The 22,814-nt window shown below is 44.5% G+C and overlaps 1 protein-coding gene across 1 annotated transcript in view; it reads right to left on the reverse strand.

Moving 5' to 3' along the window:
* Positions 1–8,239: 8,239 nt before the first annotated feature.
* The window catches only part of cxcl12b (chemokine (C-X-C motif) ligand 12b (stromal cell-derived factor 1)), a 15,232-nt gene continuing 657 nt past the window's right edge, over positions 8,240–22,814 (reverse strand). Inside the window, exons 2-4 of the mRNA XM_061064983.1 lie at positions 17,621–17,738; positions 15,030–15,113; positions 8,240–11,846 (exon numbers count right to left, since the gene is read on the reverse strand). Coding sequence (XP_060920966.1) covers positions 11,807–11,846; positions 15,030–15,113; positions 17,621–17,738 — 242 coding nt within the window. The 3' untranslated portion in view covers positions 8,240–11,806. The remainder of the gene's footprint in view (positions 11,847–15,029; positions 15,114–17,620; positions 17,739–22,814) is intronic.

The raw sequence follows: 22,814 nt of genomic DNA on the forward strand, positions 1-22,814 counted from the left end.
TCGCATGGCGCCTCTGTGATGGAGAGAATCCACGCCGTCTCCTCCATCCGCAGAGAGTGTGAAAAAAGAAAAACCCTCCACAGATACAGGGTTAGAGTTAGAACACGCTGAGAGGAAGCTGAGATTGAAGCAGCTGCTGTCACTCGTTGTTTCAGACGTGTGCAGCGAGTTACGACGTGCTTCAGAGAAATGTTGGCAGATTGGGATGAACTGTGCTCTCTCTGGTTCGTCAGACTTCAGAGAAAAGTCGCATTGGAAGGAGAAACACTGTAAAAGATTGGTTAGACCCTTTCAAACAGAGAAGAACTGATTGGTCCTGCTGCCTCTCTAAAATCCTGGAGACATGATTCAGTAGCCATTTTAAGACAAAAGTGCCGTAACTCAGCTCAGCCATCATCACGTCCTTTTGTACGTTCATATTGATACTGCGATGGCGTGATAGCGGCGTCCCAGTCTGTGAGGTCACATTGAGTTTCGGCGTTACAGAAGCACGTCACAGAGGGAGCTCCACATACACACACAGTCAGACACACACACACACACACACACACAGCGCTGTTCTCCCCTGCTGGCTCAGCTGATAGCGCCTCTCCTCTGTAACGCCTCTGAGGACGGGGGTGGCGGGGTGGGGGTGGGGGTCACTTCGTCCCCCCCATTACGCCTCCCCAAATCATTCCTTTAAAGAAATGTTGTCCACATCAGTCTCGCTTCAGAACAAAACATATCGCACGGTATCAGCAATTATTTTAGTGGTTATGGGGAAGTACCGTGCTGCCTTCTTTGTTGGTCTAAGTGAAACATCGGACGATACTCCTGCAGAGACTTTGAGATGTTGGTTCTGATGATTTGTCATTTAAATGGTTCCAGAACAATCCTTCTCATTAAACGCTTTTTGGACCGCAGTTGGAGTTCCCCATGGTGTGAAGTTCTCAGGGAACTCCTGAGTGGAATGTTCCTCTTCAAAAAGTTCCCAGAACTGTTCGGTCCAAAAACGCGTAGAGGCTGCAATGTGTGACTGTACAAAATGATCTTTGTATTTATATGCAGCACTTTCCAACATGTTCAACAGCTGTGTTTAATGATATTTTCATATATAGGACTACAACTGGTTCAAAGAGCGACTGAGCAGTGGAAGTGTGCTGCACCTTTTACAGTGGAATCAGATGGTTCAGTAGGCGCTGCCTGCAGGGCACGCTGGTCCTACAAAAGGAAATAGCTGAGAAGTCAAGTCTCCAAACTAAGTTAATGATGCTTGTCTGTGAAATGCCAGCAGAGGAGTCTGATAACCCGGCAACAAAGTCGCAGACCGCTCGCTACTGCATCACAGAGAAACGACTCATTAAACCGGGGCCGTGATCCAGCTCCCGTCTCTCTTACAAACTAACAAACAAAGATGTCTCCGTCTCTCTGCCGGGGAACAATCGGCCTCACTGCTGGTAAATGACGATCATATTCATCCCTTTCTCTCTCTCTCGTTCAAACACAAGGAGAGCGTCTGTGTGGAAGCTGTGATCATTACCCATGACCCCTCTCTCTGCTGTAGGGTTAGGGAAACAGCGAGCGCTCGGCCATGATGGATCAGACGACATACCAAACACCCCCCCCGAGCTGTTTGTGCTATCGCCTGTCGCTTTGATAGAGAAGAAATGTCTTGTGGGATATGTGGTTTCTGTCACAGTTAGGACTGTGAACTCTTCTTCTCTCCGTCTCTGAAACAGCAGCCCTTTGTTCCTCCTCCTTTAAAAAGAAAGAGTGATCACTGAAGGCTCCCCTCGTCTGTCTTGTGTGTTTGTTGATGTTGATTGTGTGTTTTGAGGCCTCGGGGTTGAACGTTTGTGGGGGGTAACTAGGGGCCATCATACATGTGGTCGAGTCAACATCCAATCAGAGGGATGCTAGACCCGAGCACGTGATGCTGATTGAGTCCCAGAGCGGTAAAAACATGGTGAAGGTTAATTAAAGGTTAATGAGCAGAGCTGTTTGTGACACTGAAGTGCATATTCACAGTTAGAAAGAAAATAATCTAAAGAAATCTAAGATCTGTGATAGTAGCAATGGTTATGCTAACGTGCTAACTGTTTGTTAAATTCTGACTCCTATGTAAAGGCAACCAGATATAAATCAATCACTTACATGATAACAAACCAGACATGGTACATCAGTACAAAGACAAGTCAAAAGAAAAAAAATAATTCCCTCATGAACAATAAATGGTGCACCGACTTCATGGTCGACCGGTCTGTCAAAGAAATCACTTGAAGTCTCCATGAAATGAAAAAATACATTTTCCTGGTTTTAATCCTGTTTACAATGTGAATTTATAAATCCATACTGCATGAACTGCCTTCTTGTTTATGTTCTCGGCTGATTCCTTAAGCTCTCATTCGATCTGATGGACCCATCACGTCTGTCACTCAACAAACTCGCTCTCTTTCGTGAAAAGTATTTTTTGGGCCTTTTTGGCTTTCTTGGATAGAACAGCTGAAGAGAGACAGGAAATGTTAGTAGGAGAGAGCGTGCGGGTGGGGGGGTGGGGTGTGACATCTAGCAAAGGCTGAGGTTGGACTCGAACCCACAGTCGCTGGAACGAGGAATACATTCTCTGATCGATTTCATCGAGTTGTTTGGGCTCTACCTGTCGGACGGTCTCAGGAGGTCGGGCTTGAATGATGCAAAAATGATGGATGAAGCAACAAAAGTCTTAGGCTGTAATTGTTTCTTAATATTTCCTGCTTTGTCTCACATCATGCAGGAGAGGGGCGGCTGGAAGGAAATATTTTGGATAAAGTTGGAGTGAAAAATCGTCTGTTTACGTCGACACATGCAGCTCAGCTGGAACACTTCAGAATGTTTTGAACATGTTAATAGTGTGTTTTGGATTTGCTTCGTTTCAGTGTAAAGTACATGAAGGCTGCTGTTATTTAAAAATGTCTCATAATATTATCTCACGGGTCTCGATGGCGTTAAATAGCACCACTTAGCGCTGGTCTTTTTGGATAATATGGCTGATTTGCACAGAATGTTTGAATAATTACAAATTTAAATCGTTGCACGCAAATGAGAGAGGCACACGCAGATCGCCGTCTGCTTGGCAGGGCAGTTTACCTTTTCACCCTTGGCGCCTGCTTTGTGGTTAGGATTAGCGCCTGCAAATCGGCACAGTCCTTTTTGTTGATCTTAGTTCTTTCTGCATTTTGTAAAACTACGGCTCAAAATCAGCTTCTAAACCAATCAGCTGGTAGCACATTCCTGAATTTTTTTTAATCGGGAGGTCTTTATCTGTGTTTGTGTGTGTGTGCTGTATGTGTGTGTGTGTGTGTGTGTGTGTGTGTGTGTGTGTGTGTGTGTCTGTGTGTATATGTCTCTGTGTGTGTGTGTGTGTGTGTGTGTGTGTGTGCGCGCTGTATGTGTGTGTGTGTGTGTGTGTGTGTGTGTGTGTGCTGTGTGTGTCTGTGTGTATATGTCTCTGTGTGTGTGCTGTATGTGTGTCTATGTGTGTATGTGTGCGCTGTATGTATTCTTTCAGACCCAGGAAACACACACACACACACACACACGCTGGCTCTGGGTGCTTTGACAGCATGTTTCCCATTACCTCTCATTGAGCTGCTCGAGGACTCAGTCGTTCAAAGATGTTTCGGGGCTGAGCGCCTGAAATCACTGCGGATTACCGCCGACCTCCAGGACTCAATCAGCCGGCCGATTTGTTGTCCGGCCTGGTTATGTTCTCTGTCTCGGCTGATTTGAGTTGAAGGCTGCTGTGTGCTGGGCGGAGCAGCGTCCGCTTCATGCAGCTACTTCTTGATTTCATACATGATTAGCAGAAAATATGGCGTTGCATTCTGGGCGTTTCGTTGACCGTCATGTCTGACTCACAAACAGATGGAAAGGTAACGTCTGAGGAGGATTCTCATCCTCGGACTTTGAGCTTCTTGGGCCGTAGGAACATTTGTTTGTTTGGGTTAAACTTTTGGGACTGATAGACGTGAAAGTAGTAAAGACTTTGTTTCCACTCGGCGCCATCATCAGGTGAGAACTTCAAATCGTCTCCTCCTTTCAGTTATGAGCAAATACCTGCAAACATAAACCCTTTTCACACAAACAGAAATCTCAAAAAAATATTCTCCTTATAACGTCGTGTAGTGGACTCTGTTGCTACGGCCGCTACTTCCGCGTTGTTTTTTTACGTCACATCTTACCTCAGGAAATCCCCTGACCGTGGTGTAGTTAGCTTGTAGCATAATATTAGCTTTTTACTTCTGTCGGCCGCATTAACGCTTCAAACATCATAAAAATGGCGTTCATCTGTGAAGATTATCCTGCTGAACAAAACGCAGAGGCTTCAGAAACGTGTGTTTGCCACAGAGCTTATTTTCCGCAATGATCCAAATCCAATACAAAAATCCCACAGGCGAATTCTCGTTAGACCCCATGGCGATGCTACTTCCGGGTTGGCCTATAAAAATATGTCATGTGTTTTGTTCTCTATTTACCACAGAGCAGATCGAGTGGGACAGGAAGTCACCAAAACAACATGAAAACATCTGATTTATTTTCAGAATAAAAGACTCTGTTGATGTGTTTATAAGTTTTATACCACATACATCATGTTATCTCGTGCTGTTGCGAGTCATTCTGAAATCACTGTGGGAACTCGAGTCTCACGACTCCAGCTGTGCGGTGATGCTGCGAGCCTGTGGGCATTGACAGACGAGGGAGCACGGAGCCGTAACGGAGCGGACACAATGCACATGTATCTGGACGTTCTGGGTTACTTGCAATGAAGTTCGACAACATGCAGGAGTTTGCATTAAATTCTGACTCTGGGTGAGGTTAGAAAGTGTAAGTCATTGATTTTTATTTGTCCGCACACTCCAGGCCACCCCTGCTTTAGTCAGAATCCTGTTTGGGCCGCCCCAGTCTAAAAAGTATGGACACACCCCTTTCAAGCGCTAACTAGCAAATATTAGCATGCTAGCACTAGGGGTGTAACGATTCACTCAACTCACGATACGATTTAATTACAGAACGAGACTGAAGACAAAATATGAGATGAATGGAAAAGATTCCTTTAATTGTTTCATGAAAACACGAATGCACCTCGCAATCTCTTTGGCTCTTGCACTCGTTTGGGCGAGTGAGGCTGCTAACCCGCTTGTTAGTATGGTTTGGCCTCCGCAGCTGCCATGGTAACACCTGCTTGTTACAACCAACTGCCTCTACAGCTGCTGACGCTCAACATATCACTGCGATTCATTTTCCAGAGTACCAATGTACTTTACTTTACACTTTATTTCAGGTCCATATCGTTATAAAAAGCACAGATATATAAATACAGGACATTAACAAAGGGATATCATCACATGTGATTAAAATACAAAGAGACATTTACACCAGTGTTTCCAGAAACACGAAGAATACCTTGTGTCACTAAGTCTGGTCTGGGTCTATGACATTATAATGACATTTTCTGAGTTATTTAATTGACACATAAATTTGAACAGAACATTTCTCAGCAGAGCATGAAATGTGGTCACATTATTAAAAACAAACATCTGACTTGCACTCGTCCATCTTAGTAGCTTCAGAAATATTCTGAATGCATCATTATATGCCACTTGCAGCTTTTTCATTTTAGCTTTACTATAATTGCACCACAAGTGGGCAGTATACAATGGAGTACAGTAAGCTCTGAACAGCTCAGTTTTAACATTGTCTGAGCACATTGAACATTTACGCGCCCGCATATTAGCTTGAGCATACAGTTTGCAGCACTGACGCTGCACATCATCATCGTCACTCAAGTCATTCCTGATAATATGTCCCAGATATTTGACTTTATCTACCACACTCAGGGCTTGATCGATGTGAACCATGACACCTTTGAATCGATTTTTAACTGCCTTACGATTCATCTTTACATCCCTAGCTAGCACGTTACACTAAGATGGTTCACATATTAAAGAGCTGAACATCAGCATGTTTCTAATATTAAAACTGTCATTTCATACGTCTTTCTCGTCTCCGTCAATCTCCTCGTGTGTTCTTCTGAACTGTACGTGCGTGAATCGACTCTGCTGCCTCGCCTGTCGATCGGCCTCGTTATCAATCTGTGCTCTTATTGTTCTTGGACGCTGTTCGCCTAACTCGACTCTAATGAGCCCTCTGGACTCCTTTTATTAGTCACAGCAGACTTGTAGTTTTATCTGGTTTTATTAAGAATGTTTCACACGCCGACCCCACCGCCGCCTCGCTCTTGTTGTTAGAACTTCTACAGCTCCCTTGCTGACCTGGATCAGATAAAATACATGTGAAGAAACTTTCTGTACATGTGTCAGCCACCTCCATCACGACCTGCGGCCTCAGCTAAGTAAGCAACGCACTGAAATCCCATAATCGTTTCTGAATGTGCCCAAAAGGCCTGAACATGCAACTCTCGACCTCCAAACCTCCTGGTCCACGTCCAAAAGCACGTCTCGTGTTCCTCGTACGTATCCACACGCAGGTCAGAGGTCAAACCTGTAGCATGAAATGAATCCACGCTGCATGGTTTCACTTTATTAGAGCTGACAGCTTCATGAAGTAGGAGAGCGCCCTGGTGCTGCGGACAAGTATTCATCCTGCTTAAACACATACCTCTGAACGCTGCTGTGTTAAAATATCCGGCCGCGACGTTAATGTGCTTTACATGTTTCTTAGCGCTTTATTTCCGTGCTGGAGAAACATTAACTGTCCAGGATTCTGTGTTAAGATGGAAAATGTGAAGCGTTAGTCCTCCTGAATTATTCATGGAGCGGTGAAGCCGTTGCTTGTCTGTGTTGGCGGATCATTTGAGGGAACCTGCAGCAGGAAGTCTGCTCTCCTGTGAGTCGTTCCTCACCGTGGAAATGGCGGGTTGCGGGGTCTGCGGTCCGACTTATCCCACCTGTGTTAGGCATGGTGCAGACACGTTATATTACCATCAAACGGAGGAAGTAACTCCTCGTGACAGGTCTTTGAAAGCGTTTTCTCAACACTTGGCTTTCAAAGTATTTAAAATATTATCAAACCAAATGATTTCCTGTGAAACTGCTGACACCGCGTAAACCACCAAGAGTCGACACACGTGTTTCTTTTGTACATTTTTACACCATTTACCTGATTTTTAATATCTAAAGGAGGAGTCAGTAGAAATGTTTGTAAACATTCAAACATGGACCCTCCTGCTGGGCTCATCTACACTAGAAGCCCTGCCCCCTGCAGGACGTAGTGTGTACGTTTACTGCTTGTAGCTACACTGCAAGCTAACGCACGGTAGCACAAGCTAACCGCCGGTGTTTGTCACCCGCCTGTCCAACAGGAAGCAGACCAACTCCACGTCCACGGGTAAAAACCAACACAAGGTTCACCCTCGTTTTTAGAACGAGCTTTATCCACAAATTAGCCCCCTCTTACAATCGCCAAGTATCACATACTTGATAGTATGTAGCCAATGAGATCGAGGAGACTTAGAAGCGTCACCAAGAGGAAGTTGTGTACTCTGATAATCCGTCTTCTCAGTCAGGATCTCATCCGTATTGTTTTTCTTTTTTTCTTTACCTCTCAACAGCTCGAGACTTTTAATTTCTTAGGAGTTAAAGAGGATATATTATCCCCCTCCTCCACCTTTTCAAACAGTCCCCTGTGGTCTAAATGAAACATCTGAGCTGTGCTTTGGTCAAAATATAACATGAATCAAGCACCAGAGGAGGTTTGTGACCCTGTATAAACCAGCTCTCTCAGAACGCTGTGTGTCTCTTTAAATGTAATAACCCAGTTTTCCCAGTAGACTTCACTCCTCTGTAGCGAGAATAAAAATGGCAGACCAGCTTAAAAGTTTTGTAGAGTCCATGGGTGGAGATACCAGGGGAGGGGAGGGGATTTTTTTTTTTTTTTACAAGAATCCCACTGTGACATCACCAGGAGAGCAGATTTAAAACAGAGCATTTTTCTCTGTGTTGTAAGACTTATGCAGACCACAAACAAAGGACTGGATGGGTTTATTTCACATGTTGTGGGTCAGTAGACACTCAGGTTACCCAAATATATGTTCAGAAACACTGTACAAGTGGATTTTTCAGAATATGTCCCCTTTACAGGAACATAATTTGTTCTTCATATCAACTGGATCAGCTGATAGTCTGTATAGACTGAAACATTTGTACGTAACAACGACATATTAAAGTGAACTGGACGTGTTAAGTGATGACACAGAGACGTGTTTTTATGTTTATAAGACTTTATTTTAAAAATGTATCATAGCCTTAAAAAATACTGCCATCTGGTTTACAATCAGAGACGATACAGAAAGTAAGACATAAAGAACCCGCGTCAGGAGCCACCTCCGGACCGCGTTCACATTCTCCCGGGTTAAAAAACACACCGACCCCTTTCTTCTATTTGGTCCAAATCACACAAAGAGAAACTTTACACGATGTAAGAGTTTGAATCTGACTCAGTTCAGTCAGGTTAAACGTTATCACATGACTCTGACAAAAGCCCCTTCAGCTAACACTTAAACACGGCTAACAGAGCGGTTAGCGAGGTGGTTTAGTACTTTTAATAAACTGTTTTTTTTATTCCTGTGAAGTTAAAAGACGGAAGCCCTTAGTCGACAAACCCAGGTTTTCTGCGATGTGGAGTAATTTCAGTTTATCTATCGAGGTTTTTGACTCGTTTCCATCGTTATCTCGAGATAACAAATGCTGGTTTTATCTTCATGACAAAATAATTTATTAAGATCTGAAGAAAACGTCTGAATCGAAGTTGTCATCACGGGGAAAACCAGCGCCGTTACTCTTAAAAAAATTTGATAAATCAATCAAATTCTACTCGTTATTACAGGAAACAGAGATGTAAGGATGTTTGTCCACTTTGGGCTTCCGTAGTTACTGGATGTTTTTTCGCTCTCATGAATTTAGTAAAATTATGACAATAGGCCAAGTTTACACGAGAACGATCCAACGGAAACAGACAACAAAAGGACTAGTGGCCGCGGTGGAGTGAAAGTGAACGGCGAGCCCCTTGGTGGGCGGCTGGGAGTGTCTCTGATTGAAAGCACATGTCGGCCGCTCTGAGGTTTTTTCTTCTGCTTTGGCTCAGAGCTCCTTCTGACACATCGTTCATCAGCTGCAGGAAAAGTGTCCAAAAACCGAATCAAGAGTTTAAAGGGACGACCTGAGGAACACGACCACAGCAGCGTTTTTTCTGCATGCTGGGTTTTATTCACGCCACGTTTGTTACATCACAGAATGGTTGTTAGGAGACAAAACATTTTATCCACATTATACAAAATGTGTTTAACATACACAGCTCATTAAACCTTAGGAAAGAAATGTAAGACTGTTTCTTGCATGTTACGGACTAAAACTGCCACTTTCCACATCGTCCATGCACGCTGCGTTTTTTGCTCGGTCAGACGGCGAGCGCCCTGCTCCACTACGTCTGTCTGGGTCGATCTATTCTGTCCAGGGTGACGCGTGCCTACAGCGAGCTCTGTTGAAAAAAAGACTCAGTGTGTATTTAAAATGGAGCAGAGCGTAGTGGTGCTGCTGGCATGCTTCGGAGACGTACTGTGGCGCTCGCTGTGGGAACAGAAGCATTGACTAGAGTGGGGGTGAATGGCGCTGACGGACTGTGGCGTTCACGGACGATGTGGAAGCGGGCAGCAAAGCCTTCATTTAGTCGCCTCTGCAGTCGGCTGCATTAAAAAGCTTTTAGTATGATTATACACGATATAAAAATAAAACAAACACATCTGAATATAAAGTGGCTCAAATATATAAAAAAAGACGCTTGTGAACTTTTCCCTTTGTAACATTTTCTCGTTCTGCTGTTTTCACATGGCGGTTTATTAGCTGTTCGCTCTTACCGAGGACGCTGTCGGGATGAAAACGCTGCAGAGTGATTTCAGATGCTTGTTTACATTCTTCTAACAGTGAATGAAAAGTTGATGTTCTCTGAGGTGCAACGTTTCAGGGTATACATTTTTTGTCTGTTAAATCTTTTTTTTATACTTTTTGAACCGCTGAGGCATGAGAATAGGGGCGTGTCAAGACTTTCCTGAAAGAGGGACGGAAAGATACACAGACGCATGCGGGGGGGGGCTGTAATGAAGCTCCGTTTTCTATACGTCTTTGTATGTTAACTTTGTTTCTGTATCAGTGTAATATCAGCCTCGATGTGTTGAGAAACAGCAGGAGCTCCACATACACGCACACACACAGCGCTGATTTAGCTCCGCCCATCCCATCTTGCCCGTTACACTTCAGTGACATTCATAGTGATGGCGAGGCGCCACAGGGGCGTTTATTTCTTTAACAGGAAATCTGCAGAGGGCTAGTGAATCTCCGATTTATAATCAAATCTAATTTAAAGGAGCAGTATGTAACTCTGACCCCTAGTGTTTAAAATGGGTACTGCAGTCTAAATTCTAAACATTGTAGAGAGCTGTACCCCCCCCCCCCCTCTCTAGAGTCGATGCTCACACAGGTTACCATGTGGTGGACACTGAAGCTTCAGTGTTTATCCAGCTCTGCATCGGTCTGTAAACCTTTCTGTGTTCTAACCTCTCTCCATTTTTCAAAAGCATCTCCAATATTGATCCTAGTTTGAGCACGTTTCTGCTCGTGGAGCTTATTAGAAACATGCAGAGGCTTTTTAGGTCGGGTACAATCACTTGTATCTGAACCAGTTCTCTTGCCCGCTTCCATCGCTGCAACACCTGTTGACTTGACTGTCTGCTCTCATATCTGGCAAACCGAGGGGCGTCCAAAACGGCAACAAGCAATTAGCTAATTATTTTTCAAGACTTTGGTGTTGCACCAGGAGTGGGCAATCGAATCTCCTCACCCCATCTGGACACGCCCCCTTGTCTGAGCATCACATCAGCTTTTAATACAGCGCTTTAAATATTTTGTGATTTATAAAAACTTCAAAGTGTTTCAGTTCAGACGTCGAGCTCATAAAATGCCATCTTTAATCTTTAATACAAATAAACAGTGAAATAAAGTTATGTTCACGTCTCTGACCCTCAGTGTAAATATACAGCACCATTAGTGTGTGTGTGTGTGTGTGTGTGTGTGTGTGTGTGTGTGTGTGTGTGTGTGTGTGTTTGTTTGCAGCATCGCCTGACCTGATTGGTCCCTGCTTGTGACCCAGTTAGCAAGTTTGAAGTGTCGCCTCAGTGCTGGAGGAATGCTAAATAACCATGAGGAGAATATAATGTGAAATATCTCTGAAAGTATTTTTTAAAGGATTAGGAACAACAGAAGAAGAAGAATTCACTCTTTAAAAAACGGATTAAGTGGAAATACTCGAATCGGTGTCATGTTAAGTAACTGAAACGGGTCATTACTGCCTCGCTTCTTTAGTTTGCAAAAACCACATGAAGGAGATTTAAAGAATCTGGCACTAACGTCCTCAGCAGCTCATATTTACAGATAATTTGACAGACATTGAAGGCAGCGTCGACCACAAAGCTCAGAATTCTCTGTAACGCCCGGTGAAGTCTGAAAAGAACATCTACAGCCACACACGTTTCAATGATGTTAACATGTGTTCTGTCATCCGAAGGCTAACATGGAGACCTGGAGGTCCAGAGGGGTTGGTGGCGGTGTCGTTGGTGTTGGCGGTGCTGTGGACGGTGAAGTGCTGGTGCTGCAGGCGCTCCAGAGCGGTGAACAGGTACATACAGCGTGTTTACAAACATCCATAGCAGTGACTGGGAGGTATACAGACTCGACCCAGGGGTCTCCAGGTCCGACCACTAACACGTCTTTCCTCGCGTTCAGTTCTTCTTGTTGTTGCGTCGTCTGGATTTCTTCACCCTGAGGAGAGAAGCAGAGACTTGTTACAGGTCGTCATAGCAACAGTTCACCAAAAGTGCACAAACACGTCTGGGGTTTCCACAACGCTCGTCGTTTATTACAAACTAAACATCAACCTCACAAAGCCCGACCGTACGGTCGTACTGCTACTTTTTTTTATCATACATGAGCGACATGGCGTCCACACGAACCCTCACGTCACCGTTGAGTTCAGAGGCAAAAGAAAAACAGGAACTCGATTACAGACATCCGTCCATCGCAGAAGCGCCGCTCAAACTAACGTCAAGGATAAAAACAGGGCGCCGTCTAGTGATGTCACTACCCTGGTAACTTAGCAACACAGTATGTATTAAAGGTACAGTCCACAATTTCAGCTGTTACAGTATCGATGATATGCAAACATGCGTTTCCTATAGAGCGGATTTTAAACCTCCTGTGAGGAACTTTACTTTGGTGTTGGCTTTGGTGCCCCCCTGTGGCCAAAGTGGTGACATTTCTCTGTACGTGTGTAGGTAGTGGGTTTTTTTTTTTTAGACAAAAATCTCATCCTGCAGGGGTTGCCTCCCATCGATGAGCCTCCAGCGCCCCCTGCAGGAACAGACGGGTGACGTCACTCAGGCTTCGTCCATTATTATTTACCGTGTATGGCAGCTGGATCAGAGCAGCGGACCAGAGTAGCATGACTAAGCAGTTTTTTTAGGTTTGTCTCAGTGGAGTTTAGGAAACATTTGCCTGAAAGTACGAGTTCAAATTTGACAGCAATCACAATGCTAATTATGTTAGCCTGTTAATGGTACTTGCATTATGTGTTAACATCAAGCTAACGAACCAAGATGTACTTCCTGGTCCATCTCTGAGAAATTATGCACCAGCAAGCCACGGCTTCAGACGAGGATATAAGACAATCATAGATTAGGATTTTGGGGGCGGCACCATGAGCGGCCAATCAGATTTTAAAGGGCCAACCCTCTGGATCAAAGAAATCCTCCCACAGCCCTTTGACTTCTTTGTAGTATATAAAAAAAGTGTCTACTGTAAGAGACCATGCAGGGAAATAAAATACAAGTATCAAAAATAATTCCTTTAAATCGTAAATGAGATACATGGAATCGTTGGATACAAACATGCAGCAGCACACTGTTGAAGAGCGCCGTTCTTATTGGAGCAGGCGTGGACATGTGACATGTGAGGGGCCTCAGGTGTGGGCGAACGGCTCTGATAGGTGAACATGTAGCACATGCGTGTAGTTTATGTTAAACTGTAGCGGAACATGAGAGACGGTGATGCTGACAGAGAGCAGCTGTGCTGGAAAAACGTTCAAATGAGAAAAACCCAAGTTGTGATTTTCTTTTAATGTGAAGACAGGAAGCACACACACACACACATAAAACACACATATAACACACACACACACACACATATAACACACACACACATAAAACACACACACACACATATAACACACACACACATATAACACATGCACATATAACGCACACATATATAACACACACACACACACACACACACACACACACATATAACACACACACACATATAACACACGCACATATAACACACACGCACACACACACACATGTATAACACACACACATATAACACACACATAAAACACACACACACATGCTTCTATACAGTCTGTGCTGCTTGTGATTCTGTTGATATCTAGCAGGTGGAGTCTGTTACTCTCACACAATGAATTAATGACTCCTCTCTTTAGCTGCTGTAAAATAAATCACACTCTCAGTGGCAGTTCTAGACCACTTTCACTGAGGGAGCCAAACTGGGGCCAGTTGTTTTGTCAGAGGGGAACATTAAACCCAGGTGAAAAATAGACAAAGATGATCGCTTTAAAAAATGTATATATAAAATGCCAAATAATAGCACACATCATTAAATACCACAACATAAATACCATGATTTAAATTTGTTTCAGTAACAGTATTTAATACTAGATTGTGAGTCTGGTTGTTGGGTCATATACTGTATGTGTTATTAGGGGGGCGCTTCCTTTTGGAGGGGTGGCCACAGGGGGGAACAAGCTCAGTGTACCAGGGGCACTGGCCCCTGTTGGCCCCTGCCTAGAACCGCCCATGCACACTCATCTTTGTTTCCACGCTGAATCTGTTGAAACTTTCAATCCCTCCTAATTTGTCCTTCACATTCATCTCAGAAAATTAACCGGGCGTCATAGTGCTGCCAAGTCATCTCTCACACGTTACGCTATACTGCAAATTTCCACATACTCTGCATTCTGCACATACTCTAGCTCCGGCCGCTCCAAACCCGCCTGAGCGCTTCTGGAGGAAGAAGAGCTGGGAGCGTGGGAGCGTGGCTGCGTGTGCGACCAATTCAAATAATTTGGAATAAATACATCCGAGCAAACGTTTCTTTGCTACTAGGCGAGGAGGGGAACATGTCATAAAAAGCAGACTTGATTTGATCGGCTGCAAAAGTTACACTGACAAACGCTGAGACTCACAATTCATGCACACCCAAAAACAGCTAAAGTTGTGTCGTGCAGAAGCAGAAAAGAGCGCCCGGCAGGTGAACTGACCCACAGGATGATAATGGTTCTTCCAGCGACGCGTCTCTGCGTGCTGGGACGCTGACGCTGCTGCACGCCAGGTGAGCCTAAAGTCATGCAGCACAATAAACAACGGCTCCTAAATCCTCAGACAATCATTGGACTGTTTGTTTTCTCATCGTGCTCTGAGTGTTTACGGCGTTTCAAGAAGCAGCCCGCCACGATAATCACCAGCAGGCGTGTTGGGAACATTTCTGTTTCTTTACGAGGAATGCAGCGCTCATTAAAAACACAACGCTGATCCCTGACCTCGACTACTCCGCCATGCACGTGCAAAATGTTTCTTAGAGTAAAGCTAGAAATCAAATAAACACACACACATCCCGCTGCGAGGGGAGAGATGGTGGAAAGTGTTGAGCAGCTGAAGGTTTCCAGTTTATGAGAATGAAGGAAGCAGCGAGAGATTTATCCCTCCTCTAATTATTTCACAGATGATAACTCAGCTCCTCACATCCACCACGTCGGAGAGCTGAGAGAGGACGTGTCTGCTTCTCTGTGACCTCTGAACTCAGCCCAGAGAAGAGCTGTGATTGGTTGGTGTGTTTGTCAGCGGTGAGAGGCTGCGTTGCTCTTACTTGTTGATGGCGTTCTTTAAGTACTGCTGCAGCCACTTGGTCTCCGGGTTGATGCAGACTTCTCGGTTGTTCTTCAGTTTGGCGCTGTGGAGGAAAAAAGAGAGAGAGGTTAGAAGACAGAATCATTCGAGCCACTTTCTCACATGCAGAGGACATGAAGGTACTCGTCGTTAACGCAGTAATTTAAATGTGTTCTCACGACCTCTGACCTGCAGGAGGCAGCAGAAACAAAGAGGGGCGACACATTTTCATCAAGGACGATGTCAAAGGACGTTTAGGAGAATCTTTTGGCCTCTGGGTTTCTTTAGTGATCTGAGCGTTCCTCCTCTTAATGTCCTCAAAGATTTTTGATCTTTTAAAGATTCTTAAAGAAACTAAACTTCAGGTACGTTCTCAGGCGAGTTCTGGAGGCCTTCATCGCCCTGCAGGGAGTGATAAACCTTCCTTATGGCATGTTTAGGTTTAACAGGCCAGACCAGTGGTTTGTGTGTTTAGGTTTAATCACTGCCCCCCCCCCCCCCCTCATTATCCAGATTAAACGCTGCTGAGGGCTGTGAGTGCTCCTTTAACGTTTAAAGCGTTCAGTCGCAGAGAGCGTTTAAAGTTCCCACAGAAAGAATCTCTGACTTTGTAAACATTTTTCTCTGAAGACGCGCAGCGCACCGTGCTGATGACCGTCGAGGACTCAGACGTTAGCTGCTGGTTTAATTCACCTTATGTTTTACAGTGTAAAGTTAAAGTTATGTTTTACAGTGTAGAGTAAAAGTTATGTTTTACAGTGTAAAGTTAAAGTTATGTTTTACAGTGTAGAGTAAAAGTTATGTTTTACAGTGTAAAATTAAAGAAGTAGCTGCAGGGATCGGTGACGAGCAGCTTCGTGTGTTTCTGCGAGCGTTATCTGGCCTGTTGATGGAGAGCTGATCCAAATATTTAGGAGAGGATTTGTTCTGTTATCAGACACTGCTGCTGCTCACATCTGCTGAAGGAGGCTGGGGGGGGGGGGAAATCTGACGGGGGTCTCTCCGCCCTCCCAACATGTGGAGCTCACACCTCGGTGGCAAAAGGTCGCCTATGAGACTTAACAACCTCAGAGGTGTCTCGCCATGCTGCTCCTCTTTCTCTCAAATTAAATGCTATCCTCTCCTCTCCTCTCCTCTCCTCTCCTCTTACCCTTTTAATACTCCTCCTCCCCTTTTCCTCACTCCTGTTACATGGACACACATGCACACACATGCACACGAGCACTCAGAAGAGGCGTTTAGGAGCATCAATCCTTAAATCCTTCAAACTAACATGTGAGTCAGGAGGCTAACAGCTCGGTAACTGGATCTGTGTTTGCTTTTCCTCCCGGGATGTCCCCCTTCTTCTCCCCCCCCCCTCTTTTATTTGATCGGGGGTGGCCGGCTCATGGGCTCGGGAGCTGCGTGTTGTTTTCATGTGTCTCACTTCATCCTGTTTATCTGTCTGCTTGTCTGGATGACCCACCGAGAGCCTCAAATCCTAATTGACTTGGCTGGAATTTAGAGGGCCGGAGTTCCTCGAGCAGCAGGTAGTAATTACTTCACAGCGAGTTAATACCAACAGCCTGTTAATGGGGGGGGGGGGGGCGGTGGAGGGGGGCAGGGGGTGTGAGGTTTCTGGCTCCCTTTCATCCGCCTGATAGAGATATCGGAGCAGCTCGTCTGAATGACTTCTTGACTCCTCTGGCAGATTTCTGGAAGGAGGTTAGAGGGAGTTTGTGTCCGTGTGTCCTCTCTGACCTTTTGCCATTCACTCACCCCGTCTTCCAACACCACCACCCCCCACCCCCTCCTTTATTTGTCTGAAGCCGTCATTGAGCCTCTTGGCTGCCAGGATCCTGTTTTCTATTGCAAACTAATGAATGAGGCTTCTTAGTTAATATGTTCTAGACAGGCGACATTATGCGCCGTGTTGCCGGGCAGTTTAAGGCGGGAAATAAAAAGAAAGAAGGACGAGTGGTTAAATGAAATACAAAGGAAATCACTTTGACCCTTAATCACTGCTTCCCTTCAACAGAAACGTCCCCTCGGGCTCCGGCTGTCGCAGCGTCCCTCTCTCTGAGCGACGGCGTTGGGCCGCAGGTTTCCAGAGGGAGACTTGAAAGTTGCTAACGGAGGGCTATGTTGTCGTGTGTTACTTTGACCCTGACTATGACGCACCAGGTGATCCGAGGCGAGCTGCAGGTAAACTCGTTTTGTAAGGCTCACGGGAAGCTTGAAAAACACTCTCGTTCAAATTCACTTCAGAACACCGACGCCAGGAAGAAGTCGTCTAAATACCAACATATAAACGTCAGTCTATGACACACTCGACTTTAGTGAGGGACGTGAATACGAGACGCGTCTGTGATTACCTTCACACAGAACTCGTGCACAGCAAAGACGGGACAGACTTTAAAACTGTAACTGAACACCAGGAGGAATATCTACATGTTGAAATATTCTCCTTTTCCAACATTTAACAACATGGAGGTAGACACTTAAAGTGAGATGTGCTTTTATTTTGAAGTTTGAGGTGTCATCAACAGGAAACGCTTGTGTTCAGGTGAGTGCGGTATGTGGGACACTCACATGACTTGGAAGGGGCAGTTGGGCGTGTGGAGGAACTTGAGCTCTCTGATGGAGCGCTGAGGGACCGTGTTGAGGGTGGAGCGACACCAGCAGCGTTCCACCAGGCTGATGGGCTTCGCTGAAAACACACAGAGACAACATTTGATTCATTAGCATCACCGTCAGTGAAGAAGACGGCTGTAGATAACCGGGGTGCAGATGCTGCTCCGACAGACACGATCAGCTGACGATCATTAACGCTGTGAAAAGAAAAGTGTTCAATCTGCTGCTCATTCAAAAACTGAAACACACACACGAATAAGTCTTACAACACAGAGAAAAATGCTCAGTTTCAAATTTGCTCTCCTTGTGATGTCACAGTGGGATTCTGGTAAAACAAATCCCCTCCCCTCCCCTGATATCTCCACCCATGGACTCCACCTGCAGCCTAGAAAAAAACTTTTGAGCAGGTCGGCGATTTTTATTCTCACTACAGAGGAGTGATGTCTACGGGGAAAACTCATGGGGGGCTCATTACATTTAAAGAGACACACACACACACAGCGTTCTGAGAGAGCTGGTTTATACAGGGTCACAAACCTCCTCTGGTGCTTGATTCATGTTATATTTTGACCAAAGCACAGCACAGATGTTTCATTTAGACCAGTGGTTCTCAAACTTTTTAGACTGTGTACCACCTCTGAAAATATTTGGCTCTCCAAGTACCACCATTATGGTAGATGTTAAAATACACTGTAGGCCTATTTTCTACACACATTTTACGCAAGAGGCAAATATATTCATAAAAAGAATATTATTTATTATTGACTGTTGGCAGCCACACTATAGGACTACTAAGGGCTAGCGCTAGAACTGGCAATTAAACTCCACACAACACTGATATTTGCCCAAATCAAAAAAAGTGCAGAACAATAAAAAAGACAACTTTATACCAACAACCTGTTTGAGAATATTTAGTCTCCAGTGTTTCCCACACAAAGATGATACCTGGGCCCAAGTATATTTCCGACCTGTTCTTATTTAATTTTTCATTTATTCATAAAATTGCTGTGTGTGCACGAGAAAGAGAGAGCGGGGGAGAGAGAGCACGTGAGAGTGAGCGAGTGAGAGTGCAGGCTCCGTGCAACCAGAACCTCTGTATTATAAGGCTCTGCGTTCAACACAGCAAAACTCCCTTTAAAAAAAATCCTTCTTGACTCCTGCGCATAGTTAAGACAGCAAAAGAGAGCAGAATCACATCAGCTTCAGAGCGAGAGAGAGGGTGAGAGACTGTCCGTACACTCTTGTATATGCATCACAACGGAAGCAGCTCCGTTTTAAAAATGTTAATGTACAGCTGCTTGCCACCGATTCTGTGCTGAACTCCAATAAATAACAGAATATCTGTTAATGCTGCTTTCTGTTGATTCAGAACTGAATTCCTATAAATAATGGAATATCGAGGGGAACTTTTCAAAACGCGTGACGTACTCCGTGGTGTTCATGTCTGTGCGCTCGAGCATAAATTGAGAAGATTAAAGTTGTTTGTTGTTTGTCATTTGATATTCATACAACCCAATAGATACAAGACAGATAAGATAAGAGTACGGCAAAAAAAAAAATTGGCGTTTTATGCTGAACGTTTTTTTTTTGTTAAAATATTGTGGAGATTTCTTTGCATACCACCACAGGGAGCCCGCGTAGCATAGTTTGAGAACCACTGATTTAGACCACAGGGGACTGTTTGAAAAGCTGGAGAAGGTGGAGAATATGTCCCCTTTAAACATCAGAGATTATATCTTTTATAAAAGTTAGTGCATAAAATGTGCCTTTAACCATTCAAAGCATTTCATCATGATTCACCGGGAGGTCTTCACTTCACTTCCCTCAGTGAGCGGAATAAAAACATGTTAAATCGACTGTAACGAGTTTTCACAAAGTCTGAGAACGCTCGAGTTTACCTGCTTTCACTGCGAACAACATGTTCATTAAAAAGAGATTATCTCTCTCTCTCCCTCACACACACACACACACACACACACACACACACACACACACACACACACACACTCAGCCGCCCTAAAGGAGAAGGGTCCTCTACATTCACGTTCCAATGTTTGCCTCTTTTATCGGAGCGCTCTCTGCGTCTCCGAGGAAATCACCTCGAGGACATTCTTCAAATGATTACAAATCGCCGCCGTCACCCGGGGCCCGCAGCACCCAGAGGGGCTCCAGTACCTCCCAGTACACACCAGTATACACGAGTACACACACACACACACACACACACACACACACACACACACACAGACACACAGACACACAGACACACACACACACACACACACACACACACACACTTGTCACTCAGGCTGCAGAAACTTGAATCTAGAGTTTTGTCTCATTATTGAGCGCCGTCTCTTCTCTCCGACTCTGCAGGTCAAATCTGACACAACAACGCTTCCTCTTCATTTGCCATCTAACCTGAAGAAAACCCCGTTAATGGACGACAGTTTTCTACAGTGACCTCCGTTATGTCGTCATCGATGAGACCGTGTGTTCCTCCAGGGCGCCGTTACGGCTGAAGGTCGTGTTCCTGAACGTTAACAGGCTTTCTGTGTTTTCTGTGTTTTTTCTGATTTAAATAAACTTTCCGTCTTTAAATAAATGTGATGAGATATTTCTGTTGCACTTGTTCAGATTGTAATTTTCTCTGCGGAGCGCCACCGGCTTGTTGACCGTCAGATGGCGACCAGGCGGATCTTTAGAGACATTTGGAGGATCGCTCTTTTCCCCTGGAGCGGCATCTTCCTGCCGATCAACTCGACTGAACCAACCAGAGATCACCAGCTTTGTTTCCTCCGCTCCACATTCTCCTTTTGATATTCATGTTGATAACGCCGCCGCCGCACCAAAAGGCTCGGCCTTCAGTAATATCCGCTTAATGACTCACAGCCATCCAACACCTTTTTGTCATGCAAATGAAGGGATCATTATGCAGCACGCCACGCCGGGGCCAAAGTGAGCATGCAGCGCTATCAGCAGCGCTTTGTTGATCCCTCATTAGAAAGTCATTAAAGGAAAGCACAGAGAGGACAAATACACACTCTTTAATATGCAAGCAGGGGTCTCCCAGGGGGTCTCCCAGGGGCCGAAACAACACGCTCAGCATAAGGCAGGCCAGACGCCTCTGCACGCCGCCGCGTCTCCCTCAAAGGTGAGCGTGTGGGGTCAGCGTGGGAACCTCGCGCTCTCCTGTGGCTCACATCGTGGCGTCTGAAATTTAACCTGAAATATGTCGTTACACTTTTTATAAAACGCTTTCCCTGCACGGGTCCAGATCAACTTCTTCCTTCAAGATATCAAAATATAAATCAGTCAAAATGTCTGCAGGAGAACGGCGCTTTAATGAGAGCTCGTTTATAAACCGTAAAACTTCTAAAATAAGCTCATCGTATTTTAAGTCCCGCCCACTTTCACGGGCCGTGTGTCGCTGCACGTTTAGATAAATAAAATAAATGTTATTAATATTTAAATTTAAAGAAGTGAAGACAAGCCTCTCGAACACAAACTTAATTTTATTCTTTCTGTTTCTGAGTTTCTGTCTCGTCATCGCTGCGCTCGAGTTCAGTTTGAAAATATTTAAGTCCCGTCTCATGTTGGCGCCCGACCTAAATGAACGCTGGGTCACTTTACAGACTGAGCCCGCTGCTGTTAACTGAAGCAGACTTTTCACTCACGTCTTTACATCTTTACTCAAACCTGCAGAATAAAGAAGACGACTCTTTATACTCCTCATCTGTGTGGAAGCAAAACACAATGTGCAATAATAACCCCAGAAGAAACAGGAAGTGTGCAGTTAAATAACGGGAAAAAATCTGTGTGCAATCAAGGCTGGTCATAAATGGGGGGGGGGGGGGGGGGGGGGGAGTCGGCAAAGAAGACGTGGTCGGTGCTGATTTTAAGCAGCAATGAGCTCATTTCATTTGACACCAAAATCATCAGCGTTCCCTCTTAAAGCAACAGAAACACTTTTGATGATTGATGTAACCCCCCCCCCCTCTTCTTAAAACGATGAGAGGCTTTTATTTAGAAATCTCACCGACGTGAGCGGGTTGTAAAGCCGCTCCAGGACCGGCTCAGAGTCAGGACGCAGGAAAAGAAGAAAAACAGGCTCGGACATTTCTCCTCAACAAGAACTTCTGCACAAGCCCGGAGGCTAACGCTAACGCTAACACCACTGATCCAAAGTGCATTTAAATCCTGAGAGGGGGGTCCACTCAGCCGGCTGATCAAGGCCCAGATATGAGCCGCGTGCGGATCAGGGTGAAATAAAATATGTTTTAAACTAGCAGGACAAAATCACACACCGAGTCCGTCATCAATTTTAAATCTCTTCTTAATTCAAAATAAATTAAACTCCTGATTTGAGTCTCTAAATGTCTGCATGTTCTCTGTCCTCGACGAGCTCTTTGTCTCCTGGTTTTAAAAAGTGTTATGTAAATAAAATCATGAGGACACAAAGAGCTTAAGGAGGACAGAGAACATGCAGAGATGAAGACAGGACTAACATTTAGAGAAGTCTTTTAAAGAAGTTAAGTAAGTAAACTCCTGCTCTAATTAATAATAATAATTATTATTTTCTTTATTGGCATGAACAGATCAAAAGCAGTGAAGAAAACAACAAGATTAAAATAAACCATGTTTACATGAATAATTATAATCATTCAAAAGAGTCGATACAGAAGTCTGAAGAAACTCAAATAAAGACAAGAGTCTCCGGTTCATCTGCCACCTCAAATAATAAACAAATAAACAAACAAATAAATAAATAAACAAATAAACAAATAAACAAATAAACCAATAAATAAACCAATAAATAAACAAAATAATAAATAAAAAACCCTCTGGCTGTATTTTCACTTCCAGGAGCCGACGTTCCAGAACAAACCGGATCTCCTCTTTCACTAACCTGCTGAATCATTTCATACTTTCTTTCATTCATTTAAATTCTTTTTGTTTCTGACCTCGTTCCCTGAAACTCTCTCCTCTTCTGATTGGTTTGAACATTTCGTTGTTTGTCTTACAGAAGGTCAGAACTCAGAGAACAACGACAGAATTCAAACATTTCAGACAACATCTGAAGACTTTTTAGAATCACTTCTCCTCCGAGTCTCATCATGTTAAAAACATTCAGCAGATTTATGAGTTTGTG

This window comes from Labrus mixtus, chromosome 2 (genome assembly GCF_963584025.1).
Source record: "Labrus mixtus chromosome 2, fLabMix1.1, whole genome shotgun sequence".
Lineage (NCBI taxonomy): Eukaryota > Metazoa > Chordata > Actinopteri > Labriformes > Labridae > Labrus > Labrus mixtus.